Genomic DNA, 19,761 nt, shown 5'->3' with positions numbered 1-19,761 from the left:
GCCACCTTTGGTACTGTAGACCACCAAAATAAATTGTTAAAGCTACAGTTGTGTCAATGTTCAAATTGATTGCTATCACTGTTTGATGTCCTGATAACAATGGTATGAGCCCTGGCATAGGAAGCAACATTTTACTGTCTTTTCCCACAAAGTGTTTGGTTTGTAAAACTTCCCGAATATGACTTGAGTACCAAAACCATGTCTTAGAACATTTTTATGTACAATGGATGTGGTTGATTTTATTGATTTTGACTGTTTCTAGGAGATGCAGCCTGTCAGTTGAACTTTTCCTAGTGGAGTAAGCCACGTCTGATTTGCACAAGGTTGTTTGCTGTCTGGAGTATCAGTGAGCAAAAAACTGGACTGGAATGCAGCCTGAGCTGATTACCACTTACTGAGATTGATTCAAGCATTCCACTTACCTTATTTGTTTTTGAAAACCTTACCCAGAGAATACTCTTAATTAGCTGTCTGTGCCAGCTGTGGCAAGTATTAGAAATACGCATATTAATAGCGAAACAACCAGATGATTTTTGTGATATGGTAACTTAGTATAAAAATGTCAAATTTGTTCTCAGCAAAAGACATTTGTAAGGTTCTGATGGGTAATGTGCACCTCCTGCTCCTCCTCAGTGTTGGGTTAAACGTACAGATTGGACAAAAGGGGCCAACCGACCAGCCCATACACACAATTATTGATTTATTCAAGGAATCCCACTTTAACAACTTTTCTGTACTTTTTATCAACAATGTTTGTAAAGTCCACCAATGGAGCGAAACTGGTCCACCAGCCATCGATTTAAATGGTGCTGTATTGTTGGCAAACTGTTCTTAAAACACAGTATGTGCTTAATAGTATTATTGCAGCAGTCTGAGCCTACTTTACATGCAGATTGTCTGATATTTTAGCACACATTTCTAATTTAAGGGTCAGGGTCGAAGTGGCACACAATTTATAGCAATATGAAATTTGAGCCTTGGTTGCTAGAATAAGATTAGAGCAAATGTTCTTTTAAATTGCTAGTCATTGCCACTCTGTTAAGCAGTACCTTAAAGAACAAGATTCACCAATGTAGTCTGTTTTCAGCAAAAGGGAACACAGTCCATCAATGCTCAAAGCCCTTGACAGAAATAACATTTCTGCTAGGATTATTTGAATCATCCCCAACCATCATTATTATAAAAATAGAAAACTGCTGTTTAGGGCCCTCATTCTCTGTTCCACGTGAGACATGTGTATAGCAGCTTGTCATAGTTTACTTATGATAGACATTAAGTCCTTTATTTACAAGAAAACAAAGCATGAGGCGTGGACTGGTCACATTTCTACAGCCATGCTTCAGTTTCCTCAGTCCGGACGCTGGTTGTCATAATACGGTGCATATTTAAGTCTTGTTACTGCTCCTTCAGATCTTTTATATCTACATGCCTCAACATTATATTTCATAGTATGGAGACTCCTAGACAGCCTTTTATTAATTACATCTATCTAATCATAAATATCCATGTTCAGAGTCACGCATTAAAATCATAACCTCTTTAAGGACCTTGACAACTCAGTCCCCATCCATCTCTGCTGGTAACATGACATATGGCAACTAACTGGTCGGTCATCCACAAATTCAGCATTAAGTTGTATCAGTTCATATATCTTTGACAGTCTCAGCTGGCACCTGCTTCACTCTACTACAGCATTACTGATCAAGCATCATAAGGTCAAGAATCCCTCAATTCATATTTTGTTCTAACAGGATCCCAAGTCCATTATTGTCCAAAAAGAATCCTTGCATTTAGCTTTTCTGAAAATAGTAACATGCTATTAGTGCCTTTAAAGATTAGTTTAAGGCATGCATTAGTTAGTTCATCATTTGATCGCCCCATTTGTCTGAGTGGAAGTAGCTGTTGACAAAGACAACTTTCTATGCATCATGAATCTTAGATTCTACTTATTTAACGTGGAGTGCAACTAGTATAGTTACAAAATGTATAAATCCTTATACATACCATTTGTGAAATGGTTTTTAGTCTAGTGTTCTGATCTAGCCCCAGAGCCACGGCTATGCTTAAAATCGTATTATAGTATTGGGCAGAAATAGGCCCAGATGCCCTAGTTTCTTGAAGATTAATAAATAGTGTGTTCTTAGATATGTGAAAAAAGTCATGAAAGAACGGTGCAAACACCCAGCTTGAATTACATGAGATACCAGTCTGAGACATAGCCTCCCATCGCTAAACGTTTACTCTTCTGTTTAGTACAACTACTCCTTTGAAAAAAACCTTGAACTCATTTACCTCAGTCATTCATATGATGCTTCCTAGTTTTAGTAGTAGATGTTCAACCTTTTTTTGATTAGTAAAGTTCTTCATCCAAGCACATATCTGCTTCCTGATCATGCCAGTTCTCATGTTTACCTGCCCGTTTGTCATCCAGAGGAGTGAAAACTATTGTTTGCTGTCTCTAGTCTCCCTCTTTTTAATCTGCATTTCAAAAGCTTGATTTTGCAGTGGGAGGGAAGCAATACAGTTCAAAATGACGTATTGATAAATTGTGTTAAACAATGCTCTACTGTGTGACTGGTTAGAGATCAGTGGTGTTTTAATTGAACAATGCTCATTTGTTCCGGTCATGTACTCATTTTTTGTTACACATTTGTGATGACAAAAAAGGTTAAGCAGCACTTTTACCTCTTAACTTTTTTAACTAGGACACCGGTGATGTAGGATGGTGGAAAGGAGAGCTGAATGGTAAAGAGGGAGTCTTTCCAGACAACTTTGCTGCTATAATACAAGATGCAGAAAAAGATGTAAGTCTGTTCTGTGGCTGTGATAGGTTACGCTGATGTGTTTTATGCCACTGCTTAATTAAAAGTATTTTGCTTTGGTATTCCTCCATTTTATGATCTTCAGCCCCTGAAAAAAATTCCCTCAGAGGAGAATACGAAATGGTCTTAATGCCCCTTAAATCAGCACTTAATTGTGTATTCATGTTGGTGGGTGAAAGGTTTTAAAACATATTTTCTGTTGCTGTAGTAGATTTGATTATTGCTCTTTTGAATTTCTGTGACGGCATTTGTTTTTGAAAGTAGGTTGCAAAACTGAGCTCAGATAAAAAGGATTACAAAATGGTTAACCTGAGATAGTTATTTGTAAATCTGACAGTTAAAACAATAACAGGGAGAAACACCGAACTTCTATTTTGGGAGTGAATTTCCCCTGTAATTATTAATTAGGGATAATAACAGATCTCGTTCCAGCTAACATTTTTCATGGTGATTGCTCATCTTGAATATACTTTGTTTTCAATCATACAGCCAGAAAATTTATATTTACAGTGGTATAATGGTTGACATTTGTGCATACATTTTTTATTGCATGGTCACATCTTCATTCAAACAAAATGTCACATTTTTGTTAATGCTCTTTTTACATTGAATATGTATTTTGTTTAGCATTTAGGGGTTGTACTTTACATGGGAGTAAATGCATGGTGCGTACAGTAGCCTCAGTTTGGAGATTAACAGCGGGTCAGTGATCTTCATCCCCAACCCTTACCTTTGTGACCTTCCCTCTTGGGTTTCTTTTTGAGCTCTGAAAGGATCCGTATCAAGTTGGCTTCTTGTGTAGACACCAAACCACGAAAAGAAACCTCTGCCTTGAACGTTCTATGCTATCTATGCATTGTTTACAGTTGGAAACTAATCCCTCTCTTCCAGAGAATCCTCATCCAGTGGCCATAAGCACTGAATGACCTCCATGTTTGGAATCCTAGGTCACTTGGTAAAATATGAAAGTGAACACATGCAAAGCTTTTCGGTATAAAAGTGTGCTTAAATAAAGCACTCTTTTTGGAGTCTCTCAATGGGCCCAAAATGGCCAGAATCCATTAATGTTTCATTGTGAAACAGGGGAAGTTACACTAAATAGTCACTACATGATTGGAATTATCGTTCACGTTTTTTTATTTTTTTTAAACAAACAGAAAGGAAACGAAACTCATTGTTATAAAATAAGCTGTAACATACATGAGAACAAACACTTGTAATGTGCCATTAACGGCCTCACACTTCATGTTCCATCATAACCCACAAATGCCATGTCGGTTTATTTTACCACTCCAAGTAACTGGACCCTGGAGTACCAAGCTCTGCCTATTTTGGCTTTTTTTCCTACTGGGAAGTGTTCCTACACCTTTTCAAACTACTTGTTGTTCCCATGGACTAGGAGTGCGTTTCAGGTTTTTTTCTGACCGGATTCTAGGTTTCCCGTCAGAATATCTTCACTATTTGTGAAGGACCCGTCCTTTGGCAAGAAAGAGGCACAATTGGATGCTCATGACCTCTGCACACTATGCCTTCCAGATTAATATTGTCCTGAAGCCTGCAAATTCTAGGAATGCCATGTTCTCTTGAGCGCAGCCATGAAATGGAGCCGCTTGGTGCACTAGTCAAATAACGGCATCAAGCTTCACCAATACACCGATGATCCACAACTTTACTTGACCTTCTCCTCAGATTTTAAGATGTAAATCATCCAAACCTCAATGTCTAGTGCCTAACGGAACAATCAAGACAGAGTTCTGTTATGGTATTTGCCAAGAACAAGACACAGTACAAACCTGTCTTAGTGAAGCTTGACTGTTTCAAATGCCACCTTTCATTGAATGCCACGACACTTCAATTCACCCTGGAAACCAGTTTCATTCTGAAGGAACACATTGCCTTAAACAAAAAAAGACATCCTGGAACCAGCTTTCACTTCTAAAGAAAGTGAATCTATTTTCCTGAAAATAACGTCAAAAGTGCTGGTCAGGCCCTTGTACTCTCAAGTTTAGATAGTCATAATGTCTGCCAGACACCCCACAGACACCCAATAAGGGCATCACACGTCACAGCATGACTCCTCCAGGGCCCAAAGAAGTATTACACCGATCACCCATCCTGATGGAACTATTTGCTCCCCTTGATGGCCTGCACCATCATTGAAACCAGCTGCATCATTTACAAAGCTGTCTCGAGCAGCATCCATGCTTATCTTGCAGAAAAGCTCACCATCTCTGGTTCTCTGCACACCCACAGCCAGGACACCATCAGACTGCAGACTAAAGTGTAATAAAAACAAGGCTGCGTCCATTTTCTATCTATACACCCAGGATCTGGGACAACATATCCATATCCATCAGGATTGCCCCACTGCTATATCAGTTCTAAAAAGAGTTGAAAACACACCTTTTTAAAGAACACTACATCACTGTGCATTACCAGTCGACAAATTAATTACCTCTTCTATCACTTGTTGACTTTATGCTCTACTGCCTTTGGGGAGGAGTGCACTGTGGAAATACCACATAGATGCAAACATTTATAGATATGGTTCATTAATGAAGGTCAAGGAGAAGTTGATCCCTCTACTTCAACTCCCTCCTCACTCTCTAAGGAAACCCAGAGAGACAGATCTAGAGAGAGGCAACAACAGAAGAAAATATACTATTCCCAATCAATGTCTTTGGGCCACTGGGTCGAACAGATACAGTCATAACCTGTTCACAGTCGGGCCTGGTATGTCGCAAATGTGGTCTGTGTTAAAAGACCCAATGTTGAAAGGCGGATAGGATGTCACTGTCGACACCTCAATACTGCTTTCCCATTTACACCCATGACTACCATACTTTTGAAGCTGACGTTGATGCTTGGAGAACAGTCATCTTCTCTACCTCCTACACCATCAGGTCAATTCTCCTATTCCACCTTATGGCCTTCAAGGCTTGAACTAGTTTCAGAACGACCTTCATATAAAGTATACAATGGTGCTGAGGTTCTGTGGCACTCATTGTGTTCGCACACATACTCTCCTACCAGAAGAGGTTACATCAGTGGTCAAACATTTTCCTACTTTGCCACCTTGGAGATCAGGTTCACCTTTGTGTTCATCAGCATCTTGCACTTTACCAGATCCTTAAGCAAATCATCAGCTCCTGAAGTCCTGAGCTGTAACTCACCCTCCATTTACTTCTTTCAAGACTTCAAAACGTGGGAGTCTACACAGGAGCAGATGATCTTGCTCCAGGAGCTGACCTTGCGTAAAGATGTTTGCATTTTAGACATTCAAGACAATTGAGCAGATGGTCTAGTTCACACAGTAGCTATCACTGATATAGATAAAGATGCTCTCCTTCCTCATCGCATTCCTCTGATCATTTCTTCATCAGATATTACTCTCTGGCACTGGCTCACTCTCCTCATGCTCGAGACTTGTCTGAGAACAACAATGCTTTCAATGAAGTCCTAGTTACGAGGGTAGTACTGCTTGAATAGCCCTATACCAGCTACCACCACATCTGTGACAATTGAAACTATAAACTGCAGAAGATCATCCAGACTGCTCTTGCATTTGGCCCTTGTCCTGCTGGAGTCTGTCATGCAGTTGTTCCTGACTCCAGCATCCGTGAAGTTGGCACCATCTGGCTTTCAAAAGTACTATAAAGCTCCGTACCTTGACCCACTTTCCATAAGGAGGGATAAGCCACCAGACTCTGCATGATGGCATCTGCAGCCAGAGTCTCAAGCTGCTGCTCCTTCCACCACTCCACCACTCCACTGTTCCTCCTGATATAGAGAACAAAGTATGGATTCAGTTGGCAGGAAGATGCACAGCACTTTGGCAGTGGAAATGAAGAGGGAGAGCACCACAGTGCTGTTCGACTGTTACAGTAGTTCCCTTTGAAACTCATTACCAAGGTTTACAGAAAACTGCCTACAGATGACAGGCACGATTTGCAGGAGATCGTTCAAGAAGGGACGCTTGAGATTAACCCTGTCATAAGTATCATAGCAGACTCAGTCAGACCTGGATACCCATGGTTTAGTAGCATGGAATTTGATGAAACTCTTGACTAAGGATTAAGAGTGTGACACCAGAAGAGCAACAGATATACTTCCTAGCCCAGCACAGTAAAGGGAAAGCAGGCCAGCAACCACCTGCATTTTCAGAGGGAAGCCACCTCCAAAACAGTGACTTAACCCAGTGTTTCCCAACCCTTTGACTTAAACCTTTTGTGGACTTTCACTTTGTTACCGGAAACCCCCACTTTATCATTACTGGAACCCGGAGACCCCCACTAAATCGTTATTAAAATCCAAGAACCCCCCCCCCCCCCCCCCCCACCCCCCCCCCCCACCCCCCACCCCCTGCCACCGGACCCTACACGACCTAGTCATTACTGGAAGCCCGGGACCTAGGCTTGTACATTGTCAATGATTTGAACCGCAAAACAATATACAAAAAATACAGAAACAAGCATTCCATCAAACCAATACAGAAATAATTACATATTTTATTTATTTTTGCCCAAAAATAAAAAATAAAAATAGGAAGGATGGAGTTTTTGTCAATGCAATTGAAGCCACACACTGTCCCATACACATATCAATTTGAGGGTGCTAATTTAATTTTATCTTCCAATTTTAAATCCCTCGATGTTTACAGTACATTTATAAAAAAATTAAATTGTACATTTTGCTACTTTATTTACATACACTTTATTAATCTGTTAATATAAATTTTCTAAGCAGTCACTGATCCCCTAAGGAGGCTTTGCGGACCCCACCCCCCTGGGTGTCCCCGGACCACAGGTTGGGAACCACTGATCTAACCCCTTCCCCCCCCCCCCCCCCCCCTCACCCTCTATCATTGGTCACTAGAGTGGAGTGAGTATTGTCAACAGTCTACAAGAGTGACACAGAATAACAAAACAAATAGGCTTTGAATATTCTTAAGAATGGACATACACTTCAGTTGAAATCTCCTCTGCCTGTTGTACCATCAAAGAAATCTTATCAACATCAAGATTTGCTCTGAGAAAAACTAAACACATTGTTTCAAAAATATAAGAAATTCGATTATTTGGGGTGGGTGACTATCCAGCTCAAGAAACAATCACAATTGTCTGAGTGAACCCTCAATGTTACTAAATTATCATGAGCGCAAACCTCCTTGTAGCTACTGCACAGAACAGACTAAACTTAGAACAATGTGTAAAGTATTTATGCAGTACTAAAACAGTAATTAAATTGAAATGCAAAACAATGAAAATCTCAAACCACATTAGGAAAACATAGAAACATTTAATAAATAAAATAGCATGAAAATGAGAAAAATCTAATAAGGGGCACCAAGGATGAGGTGTTTTAAATTTTATGAAGAAATAGCACCGATGTTTGTCGATGGTCATAGTATACTGGGCCTAGGCGTAATTTGAGACTGACCGGAGTGGAGTGTGGGGGGTCAGATACACCCAAAGGTTCATCCTGGTCAAAAATGTTATCTTATGACTTTCTTTTAAGTCTTAATCCACCTTACACTTACCAGTACACTTCTAAAGACCACCAGGACCTCAAGAGAGGCACTTAAAGACTTGCAGGGTGTCCACCAAAGACCAAGAGTAAAGTCTACTTCAAGGTCACTTGCCACTGGTCATCTGAGTACTTCCAAGAAAAGGCATCTTGTAGTTGTTGTCTCCCTATTACCACACATAAGATGGCACTGGAAGTCCACGTCTTTGTCCTGACAACAAGAGGTAGCCTTCAAGGTTCCTTTCAGGTCACACACAGCAAGTCCATTCCTCTTCTGATCTATGACCTGTCAAGAAGTGTTCTGAAGTGGGTTAGTGGCTGGAGATGCCACATTTTTTCCTGACTCAAGTCAGTGGGTGTGACTGACTCCTGGTCATACCCTAACAAACATGTTAAAAGTTTCCAGGGCAAACCCTACCCACTTTGGGCATTTTCAAGATGGTGGAAGTCTTTAACCACACTCAATTTAAGGCCTAAGTTGAATGTGGAGAATGTACAGTGATAATACTATAGTCCCACATCTAACACTAAAATCCAGTTTGCAGCAGATACTATACCCCCAACAGACCTTGAGACAGAAGACTGGTAGGACAAAAGTAGAGTCCTTCAGCAAACAGGCAGTGGATCCACAAGAATTGTTTTGGCGTTCTGTTCACCTGTCCACTCCCCTTTTACGAGTACCCCATTGATTATATGTGAAGCTAGCACACCTGTCAAGCAGGATTTGACACTCAAGCAAAGAGTAACACTGTAGTATCAAATCGTAAATCCTTGGCCCCCCCACCCTGCTTATTCAGAGGAGTCCTCTCTGCCGTACATTGCAGCATATTGTATGCTCCTGGTAGGCATTTTCTTTTTTTTTTTTTTTTTTTTTATAAAGAAATTTTTATAGATTTTGCATGAAAACAGTAATAAATACAAATCAACATGATGCCAACGGGCATTTAAACAATGATGGTCGAGTCCTAGGTCCCCCCCACACCTTGTTGATACATACAATATACAATCTTTAAACCTAAAAGCCTGCCGTGCCCTCCCACCTCCCCCATATCTTGTTATGCTTATTTAAGCAACCTCTGGCCTCATATATAAGTTTCTCATACTGCGCACACCAATCCACCCCCCGTCTCCACTTAATCAGTGTCGGTGCATTCTTTGCCTTCCATTCTGTCATTATATCCCTCTTGGCCACCAGGCATGCCACCCCTAAAAAGGTCCGGTCTGATCTTCGCAGCCCAATGTCACCCATGACCCCCAGGAGGAGGGGCACTGGCAACCTCTCCACCTCCTCTTGTAAGACCCCAGAAATCTCCTGCACAACCGCACCCCAGTAGGCCGCTATTATCGGGCATGCCCATACCATGTGGAAGAAGTCAGCTGTGGGGCTCCCACAACGTGTGCATTCCGCCGAGGAGCGGAGGCCCGCTCTGTGTAGTTTGTCGGGCGTGAGATATGCGGCATGCAGAAAGTAGGTTTGTATTAATCGGAGGCGAGTGGCCATTGTAAGAGAGCGCGGGGCCATCAGTGCTTCCGTCCAATCCATGTCCTCCATGGGACCCACCCAATCCTCCCACCTCTTGCGAAGTCCTCCCAGGGGGCCCGCCGCGACGGTAGTTAGGGTGCGATATATCTGGGAAACCCCTCCTCTGCCCAGGTTTCCCATCAGAGCCTTGGCTTCCATGGGGCTATGCTCGGGGATGATGTCCCCAGTCTGTACGTGGACTAGTAGGGCATGACGCAACTGAAGATATCGGTAGAACTGTGTCTTGTTCAAGGCGTATTGTTTCTGGAGGTCCTGAAAGGACCGCATATGTGACCCTTCCCAGATATCACCCAGAGTGGAGATACCTATGTTGTCCCAGGTCTGAAGGCCCTCCAGGCCTGCCACATGTTCCAGCTGCCTCCCGTGCCATAGCGGGGTCTGTTGGGTAAGGCGTCCCCACCACCCCGTCACTTTCTGAGCCGTCCGCCATCCCTGTAGTACCACTTTGGGTACATCTGGGGTATCTCGAGGGATCGGATTCCCATAAAGGGTGCCGAAGATCTGTGGGTAGCCCATTGTTTGTAGTTCTAGTTTGTATGCGGGGTCTGACCAACCACTTACCACCCAGTCATTAATTACAAGTGTATGCATCGCTAGATAGTAGTATTGGATATGAGACATGCCTAAGCCCCCCTCGTATATGTCCCTCTGACATGTTTTAAGCGACAATCGTGCGCGAGTTCCGCCCCATATGAATTGGCGCGCTAAGGAATCCATCTCTCTGAACCATTTCGTGGGGACGGGAAGTGGGAAGTTCTGTAGGAGGTATAGGAGCCTGGGGAGGATCATCATCTTGTACAGCGCTATTCTGCCAAGTAGATTCAGGGGGAGCACCTTCCAGCGCAGGAGGTCGAGCTTGATTTTCTTTGTTAGTGGCGTGATATTAAGTTCCCACGCTAACTCGGGAAGAAGTGAGATATGTATTCCTAGGTATTTGAAGCTGTTTCTCCGAACTGGGATGTTTCGTTGCCAGTCTATACAGTCGCGAGAGCGGTGTAGGGGGGACTAGCAGGGACTTGGCTGGGATCAGGATCAGTCCTGAGGCTTCTGCGAAAAGTCTCAGGATTTCTAGGACGCGTGGGCCGCTTTTGGGTGGGTTGGAGATATACAGGAGAACATCGTCTGCGTATAATGCCACTCGGTCTTCCGAACCGATGGGCCAGTGCCAGCCCTCAATCAATGGGTCGCTTCTCAGTAGTATCGCCAAGGGTTCTATTACTAGCGCAAAAAGTAGAGGGGATAGCGGGCATCCCTGTCGTGTTCCACGGCCAATGGGGAACGGGTCGGAGACTACTCCGTTCACCCGGACTCGGGCAGTGGGATTAGAGTACAGGAGTTTCACTAATCCTCTGAATTTCGGTCCGAGCCCATTTTTATGCAGGACCTGTTCGAGGTAAGACCAATCCACCGTATCAAAGGCCTTTTCAAAATCAAGTAGAAGTAGTGCCAAGTATTTGTGTGACAGAGTTTTGCGGTGCGCCAAAGCCAGATGTAACCGCCTGATGCAGTGCCTGGTACTACGGGTAGGCATGAAGCCACATTGGTCAGGGTGAACCAGAGTGGGCATTACCTCCTTTAGTCTGGAGGCAAGGATCGAGGAGAGTACCTTAATTTCGACATTTAGGAGCGAGATGGGCCGGTACGCTGAGCAGTGTCGTGAAGGGGGCTGGGTTTTGGGGATCACCACAATTGTCGCTTGGTCAATCTCAGTGGGGAAGCGGCCTTGGTTTTCAGCTTCGTGGTACATGTTAAGTAGGTGGGGGCCCAGGATGTCACTGCATTTACTATATAGTTCTGCTGGGAAGCCGTCCGGGCCTGGGGTTTTGCCCGTTGCCAGGCTGGATATTGCACTGCTAATCTCTGCAAGGGTAATGGCCTCCTCCAATCTATTTCTCGCCTCTGGGGACACCCTCGGAAGGGTAATATCGTTTAGTAGTGGGGTCTCTCTCTCAATGGGGAGGCGTGGGTGTTTGGCATATAGACGCGTATAGTAGGAGGCGAAACTATGTGCAATTTCTGCAGATGTTTTAACAAGGGAGCCCGAGTCCTCTAGGATCTCGGGTATAATTATGTCGGCCATGGGGCGGGTGGCTAGCCAGTGCAGCAGTTTCCCGTTTTTATCCCCCCATCCATATATTCGGGCTGCTGAGGCTCTCCACATGTGTTTGGCTGACTCCAGCATCATATGTTTGATATCCTCTCTCACCCTAGTCAGTCGCCTCATGGTAGAGGCCGAAGCCGAGTTTACATGCTGGCGTTCCAGTCTTAGGGCCTCGGTTTCCATTACAGAGATCTGGGAGTTCTGGTCTCGCTCACGGGACCGAAGAATGTGTTTAGCGTGCCCTCTAAGAGTAGCCTTACAAGCGGCCCATATTATTCCCGGGGATTGAACCGAACCTACGTTAAGTTCAAAATATTGACTGAGGTGATTCCTGAGCTCCTGCGTGTAATCTTTATCCTGCAGGTACCAAGCGTTCAGGCGCCACATAGGCCGCTTGGTGGGGTCTACTCCGCCTAGTCGGATACGTATTGGCGCATGGTCCGAGACCCCTCGGGGGAGAATCTCTGCCCCGGTGATGTTTAAGAAGTCCAGAGCGGGCATAAACACAAGGTCTATTCTGGATTGCGTCTGGTGGGCCGCGGACGTGTGCGTGTACTGGCGCTCTCTGGGGTGCCAGGTGCACCACACCTCGCACAGGCCGAGGCTTTCCGCCCAATTGCTTAGGGCTGAAGCCCTCTGAGATCTATTGGTGGTGATTTCCCCAGATATGTCCAGAGTTGGGTCAAGGACCGCATTGAAGTCGCCTCCCAGTAGGGTGGTCCCTTGGGGAAGTCCTGAGGTCACTCGGTGGAGCGAAAGTAGGAAGGTGTCAAGCCCCGCTGGAGGAGCGTAGGCACATACAAGGTTTAACGGGTGCCCCTGAAGATTCCCTGTGACCACTACGAACCTACCCTGTGGGTCGGACTGCGTGGCTGTGATCACCATGGGTAAAGATCGGTGTAGTAGGATAGCCACCCCTCTAGAGAACCCTGCGTGGTATACTCTATCATATCCTCCTCGCGCGAGCATAGGGCATCTGGATCCTAGGAGGTGGGTCTCCTGGAGGAGGACCACGGCGGGGGAATATCTACGGAGAGTGTGGAATACTGCTGATCTCTTGATCTTGTCTAATAGGCCATTTACATTCCAGGAAAGGACTTGGGTCATCGAGGGCCAAGCGTGAGGTGTGTAGGTGTTACGCAAGGTTTAGTGTGCGGGTGTAAACCCAGGGACGACCATTTCAAACAATTTGGCGAAATCTTAAAGTTACAAACCAGGCTGACTAACTCGTAGCCCTTTAAACCCAACTCAAACTCCTCCCCCCCATCCCCATACTCCCACCCCGGAAGCATCTGTCGCCCAAAAACCCAACCAAAACCAGACAGTCAGCATTGCTGTCATTGGGGTGGAGTGGTGGACCCCTCCTTTCTTTCGGATCAATTGCAATTAGCGGTCGCAAAACGAGCATTCAACACCATACTTTAGAAAGTCTCAGGTGTCGTCAACGGCAGTCCCACCGGGGTCTGCCCGAGCACATCAGGCGCGGCCAGTCTCTTCCCGCGTCCAACGTGGGGGCCGCACACGGCTTGTCAGCCGAGCACCGGAGATTGACTTAGGCGACCGTCTTCTGTCACTAGGGCCGGTGTCTGAGGCCCGCCCCGGAAGAGCGTCTGTTGTGATCTCAGTCTGTGAGCCTGAGTCTTGGGCCGTCTCACCGTCCGCAGGAGTGTTCAGGTCTTTCCGCCTACCTCTCCGAGATCTGGTGCGTCGCCTGCTCCTCCGTGGCCCCTCTGAAGAGGGGGGTACGATACAAGGGGTTTTCCCGGCAGCCCCCGGGGGACCCCTCCGGGCCCCGACGCCCTCCTCCATCAGCCAGTCCCACGCCTCCTCAGGTGATTCGAAGAAGTATGCTTTCCCAGCCATGAGAACTTTGAGGCGAGCAGGGAAGAGGAGCATGTACGAAAGTTGCATTGCCCTGAGTTTTTGCTTAACCTGCTCACACGACCTGCGGCGGGTTTGGACCTCTCTGGTGTAGTCCGGAAAAATTAGGATTTTGTGATTTTCCCATTGAAGATCTTCCAACCTCCTCGCTTCTTTAAGGCTGTTGTCTCTGTCTTTAAAATTAAGAAATCGTGCGATCATTGGGCGCTTCGGGCCGCCCGGAGGGGGGCGAGGTGCGAGTGCCCTGTGGGCTTGTTCAACTGCGAACAGGGGCGAGAGGGATTGGTCCGGCATCCACGTTTTGATCCATCTCTCTAGGAACTCGGAGGCCTTGTCATCTTCTATACCCTCGGGGAAGCCGATAAAGCGTAAGTTGTTGCGTCTTGCCCGGTTTTCAGCATCCTCTGCACGGCGGTGAAGCTCATTGGTTCGGGTTTGCAGTTGGGCCACTTTGATTTTGAGGTCAGACAAATCAGTATCATTCTGAGAAACTCGGGATTCCACCTCAGTGATTCGGTTTACTGCATTTCTAAGGTCTTGTCTGATGAGGCAATCCATGATGTATCCACTCGTACTTCTCCGATCTTGGTTTCTACGGCTACCTGCGATGATTGAATAGCTTGGAGAATGGCGCTCACTCCGTCCAGGGTCGGACCCCGCTGGCTGTGTCTCCCCCTCCCCGCTGGCCCGTCGTCGTCGTGAACTGATCGATTTTTTGTTGGGAGGGTGGAGGCTGTTTGTTCGCCTTGTCCTTTACCATCGTGGTGCCCGGGGCGGGGGCCGGGTGTGTCACACTCTCCGTATTTATGTTTTCAAGCCCAGGTTTTCAATTTATTTTCCGGTGTCTTGGACCAGGGAAGGGACGGTGGGGTGTCATTGTCTCAGGGGTGTCGTCTGGACTAATTTACTCTCTCTTGGGCCCTGTGGAAGTATCTTTTGCCGGTACCGTTGAAAGACCTGGTCGTTGGCTCCCATCCGGTAGCTCCCCTCTTCTCACCCTCTGCCTAGGCGAAAGGGACTCACTATAGATCCGGGCTCAAGTCTCACCACACCCAGGATCTGGTGTTTCCGTAAAGGGCCCCGTTTCGCCACACGCTGGCCTCTACTTCTCAGATCTGTCTCGACAAGGATCAGTTGTCTATAGTTCGAGGCCTTAAAGTTCAGACTGTTTTGGGGTGTGTGTCTCCACCTCTCGGATCCTGGTCTGCTACCAGCTCTTGGTGTGGGCCTTGGCAAACCCCCTCTGGACGGAGATCTGAATGGGATCCGGAGGTGGGCCACTGCCTGTCCCCTTCACCGTAGCAATGACAGGGGGGGGGGGGGTTCACGACTCGTCGACCCCCCCTCTCCTTCCTTCTCCTCCACTCCTGGGCCCCGGATAGTGTCATCGTCCTCCCGGGCGGACCCGCCCGACCTCCAGTCGAGTCCCGACCCCCCGCGTGGTCCCAGCCCCTATTACGTACCAGGAGGGGGCCGTGGGGGGGACAAGCAGCGGCGGCGGTCTTCCCGTCTTCGCCCGGCCGCTTCACTTCCTTCTCGCGGGCCAGGCAGGATGGATGGGGGGTCCAGGCCTCCCGGCCTGCACCCGCAGGTCAGTGCACAGGGCGGGGACGCTCACCTGGTGCCTTCTTCCTCGGCCGCCCGGCCACAGGGATCCGCCGCCGGGGCCCGGTCCAGGCCCCCCAGGGACTCTCTCCGTTCTTTCAGCCTGCCGCGCACGCCATCAGCTCAGCTATCGGCCTGGCCTCGGCCCAGCCGGGCGCGTCACGGTCGCCATCTTGTTTTCCCTTCCCGGGATCGGCCCGATCTCCGCGTGGGCATAAAATGCAGGATCTCCGTTTTTGCCGTGCGCGACCCCCGCGAGACCCAGGGTCACAGGGGTGTCCGAAACGGCGTCTTTCAGCTCCCTTGGACCGCGCTAACTATGGGCGGATGACGGAGGGGTCCAGAGCACTCTGAGTGCGACCGCCATCTTGACGCCCGAACCCTGGTAGGCATTTTCACACCTATTCAAGGCTAATTGCTGGCTGGAGGAAGCTAGAGAGCTAATGAAAAGTAGCCTCCAGGAACTTTCAGCAGGTAAAAGGTAACTTCAGAAAAGTTAGTTTTCCTTAATATTTATTAAAATCTGACTTTGCCATTTGAATTGTTTTTTAATATCTAATAAAAATAGTGCTTTAATTATTTTTTTGCTGGCCCTATTCCCGAGATATAGTATGTTTTTTTTAAATCTGTTTTTTTACATTTATACCTAGGCTTACGAAACTGAAAATAGCTTTTGTGTGCTAGTCAATATAAGAATATGTTAACATTACATTTCTATATGTACTGCTTTTAATTACCATGCAGGCTGCCTTGTTGGCTACGAGGCCTACTTAGTGACGACTTAATATTTAAAAGGTTTTATTTTAACAGTTCTAAATGCAGTTTTCACACTGCTACATTTAGGCTATAATGGTAGATTTGAAGGTGTATATGGATTGCAGCTAGTGGATGGCACAGTAGGTTCTGCGGGACTTCCGATGAGCTGTGCATGTGAGTATTACCGGATATATAATCTCTTGGGGAGGGGCCACAAGGTGATCATTCATGCCTTCCCTGATCTCTTTCCGTATTCTCGTCCATTCACTCTTCACAGTCCACATTCCTTGACTACAGCCTACTCATGCAAATCAGCTCCCCAAGCTTGCAACCAGTAAATGGCTGTTCTCCTAGCCAAGAGTAATCCCAAGGATGCAAACTTATTCCAGTGCCAAATATTAGCTTCAGCAATTGCGAGTCCTCTGGTTTCACTAGTCAGTCCACATCTTTCAGACAAGACAATACAAGACAGTTTCACATACTGCGCAGGTTGTAGTTGTCCTCCGCATCCTGTACCTTGTCCTCAAGTTGTCTAGTGATCTCAGACAGTGTACTGTCCATAGTCTTAATGATCGTCACCTCCTGTAGCATGATCACATTATGGTCTGTCACTAAGGATCTTTGTGCTACCTTTCGTAGGCCAACTCAAAGCAAATTGTCCATGAATGTTTTGCCTATCCTAGCCTCTTGTGTAGATGTAGACCTTTGTATGGCTGTGAGGATCTGAGCCTCAGAGGGATCTTGTGCAGACCCCCACAGTGCTCAGTAGCCAATAAGCTCCCTACATCCCCCACCTTGCCCTGGAGGCTGCAGATTGATCAATCATTTTGCTTCATTTCATCACCAGTTGTCTTTCACCATCCTGACTTGTAGATCCTCCCGGGTTTATCCTCACAAGGTGGTCTAGGAGTCCTCCAAGGACGGACAGCTGTATCAAAGACAACAGATAGCAAAGGGGATGAAAATGGTATCAATAGCAATAATACTCTCCTGCACATAGAGGGGCCCCACTCAAAAGCTGCATACTTAAAATACATTTAAAAAGGGGAAGAGGGGCGGGCGACCCAGGCAAGGTCCCAATACTGGTCCTTTGCTCTAAGGGGCCCAGTCCAGTGATGAGAGATTTCCCAATGCATCAGTCCAAGTCAGTCGGCCGCTAAGGGTGGTGGTGGTGCAGGAACAGCTTGTACTTCCTGGCCACCACACTCCATTTGCAGTATCACATCTGTCTTGACTTGTGTCCAGCCATCTTCACTATCGCACCAGGGTAGTTCTCCCAGATCAGCACTCCACAAGGCAATCCATTCTGTGAGCCCCAGTCATTTTGTCACCAGCTCTGGGCTCTCTCCAAATGTACAAGATCCCTGTTGACTGCATTGACTGTTGTTGTGCAGGCCATCCACTGTGTCTCCAACTCTGCCAGTCCGCAGCCTCCATGGGTATAAGTAAATTAACCATACGAATTAGGTTTGGACCAGTTCGACCATGTTTAAAAGTGAGAGTATGGGCATTCTACTCGTAGTTGGTAGGAGTGAAGTGCACAGAGTTCTAAAGCCAGCAGAAGTGCAGGGTCCAGTAAAAGGCGAGAAATCCAGACAGAAAAGGTTAGCTTCCTAGAAAGTGTGCTGTTGTGAAGGTTCACATACTAAATCAATAGATGTGACATTCCATACAGTTATCCTTCCATATTCAGGTGAGATTCCACATCACTAAAAAGGGATGGGAATTTATTCCCATTATTTTCTGGCTCAAAAGATATGTCTAAGTTTTGAATTCAGACTCCTACAGTAACTGAGATTAATAATGAAATGTATCAAGAAAAAGAAATGAAGGATGTTGGCAAGTCACCATATTTACCCTCAGTTTTACTAATGGGACTGAATGTGCACCCTAGATTTGCAAAAAGCCTCTTTCTGCATACCGAGAATAAAAAAAAGTATTGGCAAATTATAAGATTTATGATAGGCAGCTTATGTATCCAGTCAAGAAAGGTGGCGGGGTTGTCATTCCAGACCACTGTCTGTGGAAGCTCAAACGATCTTAAGATGGCTGATAGCAAGAGACCTGAGCATAATGCTGGTTCATCTGCCAGGAACCCAGAACGTACAGGCAGACTCACTCAGTTGATCATTTCAGGAAAACCATAAGCAAGTTATTAGTAATTAGGTGGTTCAAGGCATTTTTTAAGAATATGGATTACCGCAGGTAGGCTTATTTGCGTATGCAGAAAACGACATGCCAAGACTTAGCCTCAGGTTACTACCATCCAGGGCTGAATTGGAAAGCTCTTTTAATAGACTGGTGAGGGAAATTAGTTTTACTCTATCCTTATTCCAGTAATGCCACATGTACCAATTTGAACTGTATCAAAAGAAGGCCTGGATGATATTAGTAGCTATGGAATGTCCATGCCAGTGGTGGTTGAGAAATGTTCCCACAATTTTCTGATGGACCACATAGAATGCTACAGTGCAGACCGGATCTCATGAACACGCTGGGAAAGATTCTGCAGCCCAGTCACCCTCCGTCATTGAACTTAGATGTCTCTTTTTTTTGCGTGTTTTCTTTTTAGTTATGCACAGCTAAATCTGTCACAAGGGTATATGAAGGATATTTTATGTGACCAAGAGCGTCCTTCCCCCAGAATATCAGACTCTCAAGTGGAAGAGATTGGTATGTCGTCCTGTTGCTAATAGAATGCTTAGTAATGTAGGCTCTGTATGCAAGGAGATGTTCAACAGGATGACTGTTAGGCTGGAGGTCTGATCGCATCAAGTGAGCTCCTGTATGGGGGTGACAGTAGATATTTCTTATAGCCTAGTAGCCTGCCAGAGCGGGCTATACTACCCATTAAAGGCCCCAGCCGACGGTGAGGGTCTTCAACAAGGGAGTGGGATTTTAATGCCTGTATAGCCCAGCTATGGAGGGCTAGAAGGCTTTTAGAACATTCTTCCACTAGAGGGCATAATGCTGTGATAAATTAAACAAAGAGTTCATGAGGGCCTGAGGGGGATCCCCTTGGGCTCTGTAAGGCCTTTGTTCACAACAACAGCTGTGAACGAAAACCTTGGAATGTTGAAGCTTCGGGCTTCTACTGCTCAGTAAAAGCTTGGATCACTCTATTATTTTTAATGGAGCTCCCAAGATTCCAATGTTCTTATTAAAAACAAACTCACCTTTCTGAATAATCCTGTGTTTGATGTCTCCTTCCGTCATAAGACAGAACCATCTTTTCTTACATCAATAAAGCTACACTCTGTAGCAGTCACTGCACACATTAAATCTCTTTTGCAAACCTTTCTTTAATATGCTTGTCGTAAAAAAATTTTTTTAAAAGAATTGTGTTTTTCTTACCTCTTCTAGATAACCATTCCCCACCTTGGGAACTGAATATTGCTCTCTATATTTTGAGGCAAATCACAAGGCTGCCTTACAACATTTAACTTGATATACTGCTTTCTTGATAGTCATCACTTCCACTTACTGAATGAGTGAAATGAAGGCTTGTGTTCCCAAGACGCTTACAC

At 45.8% G+C, this 19,761-nt stretch overlaps 1 protein-coding gene across 1 annotated transcript in view; it reads left to right on the top strand.

Annotated features, from left to right (window-relative positions):
* Positions 1 to 19,761, top strand: part of CD2AP (CD2 associated protein) — a 470,782-nt gene that overhangs the window by 261,264 nt on the left and 189,757 nt on the right. The window contains exon 9 of the mRNA XM_069236053.1: positions 2,706 to 2,804. Coding sequence (XP_069092154.1) covers positions 2,706 to 2,804 — 99 coding nt within the window. The remainder of the gene's footprint in view (positions 1 to 2,705; positions 2,805 to 19,761) is intronic.

Source organism: Pleurodeles waltl, chromosome 5, assembly GCF_031143425.1.
Source record: "Pleurodeles waltl isolate 20211129_DDA chromosome 5, aPleWal1.hap1.20221129, whole genome shotgun sequence".
Taxonomy (NCBI): Eukaryota; Metazoa; Chordata; class Amphibia; order Caudata; family Salamandridae; genus Pleurodeles; species Pleurodeles waltl.
This window is presented reverse-complemented; position numbering and strand designations above follow the sequence as displayed.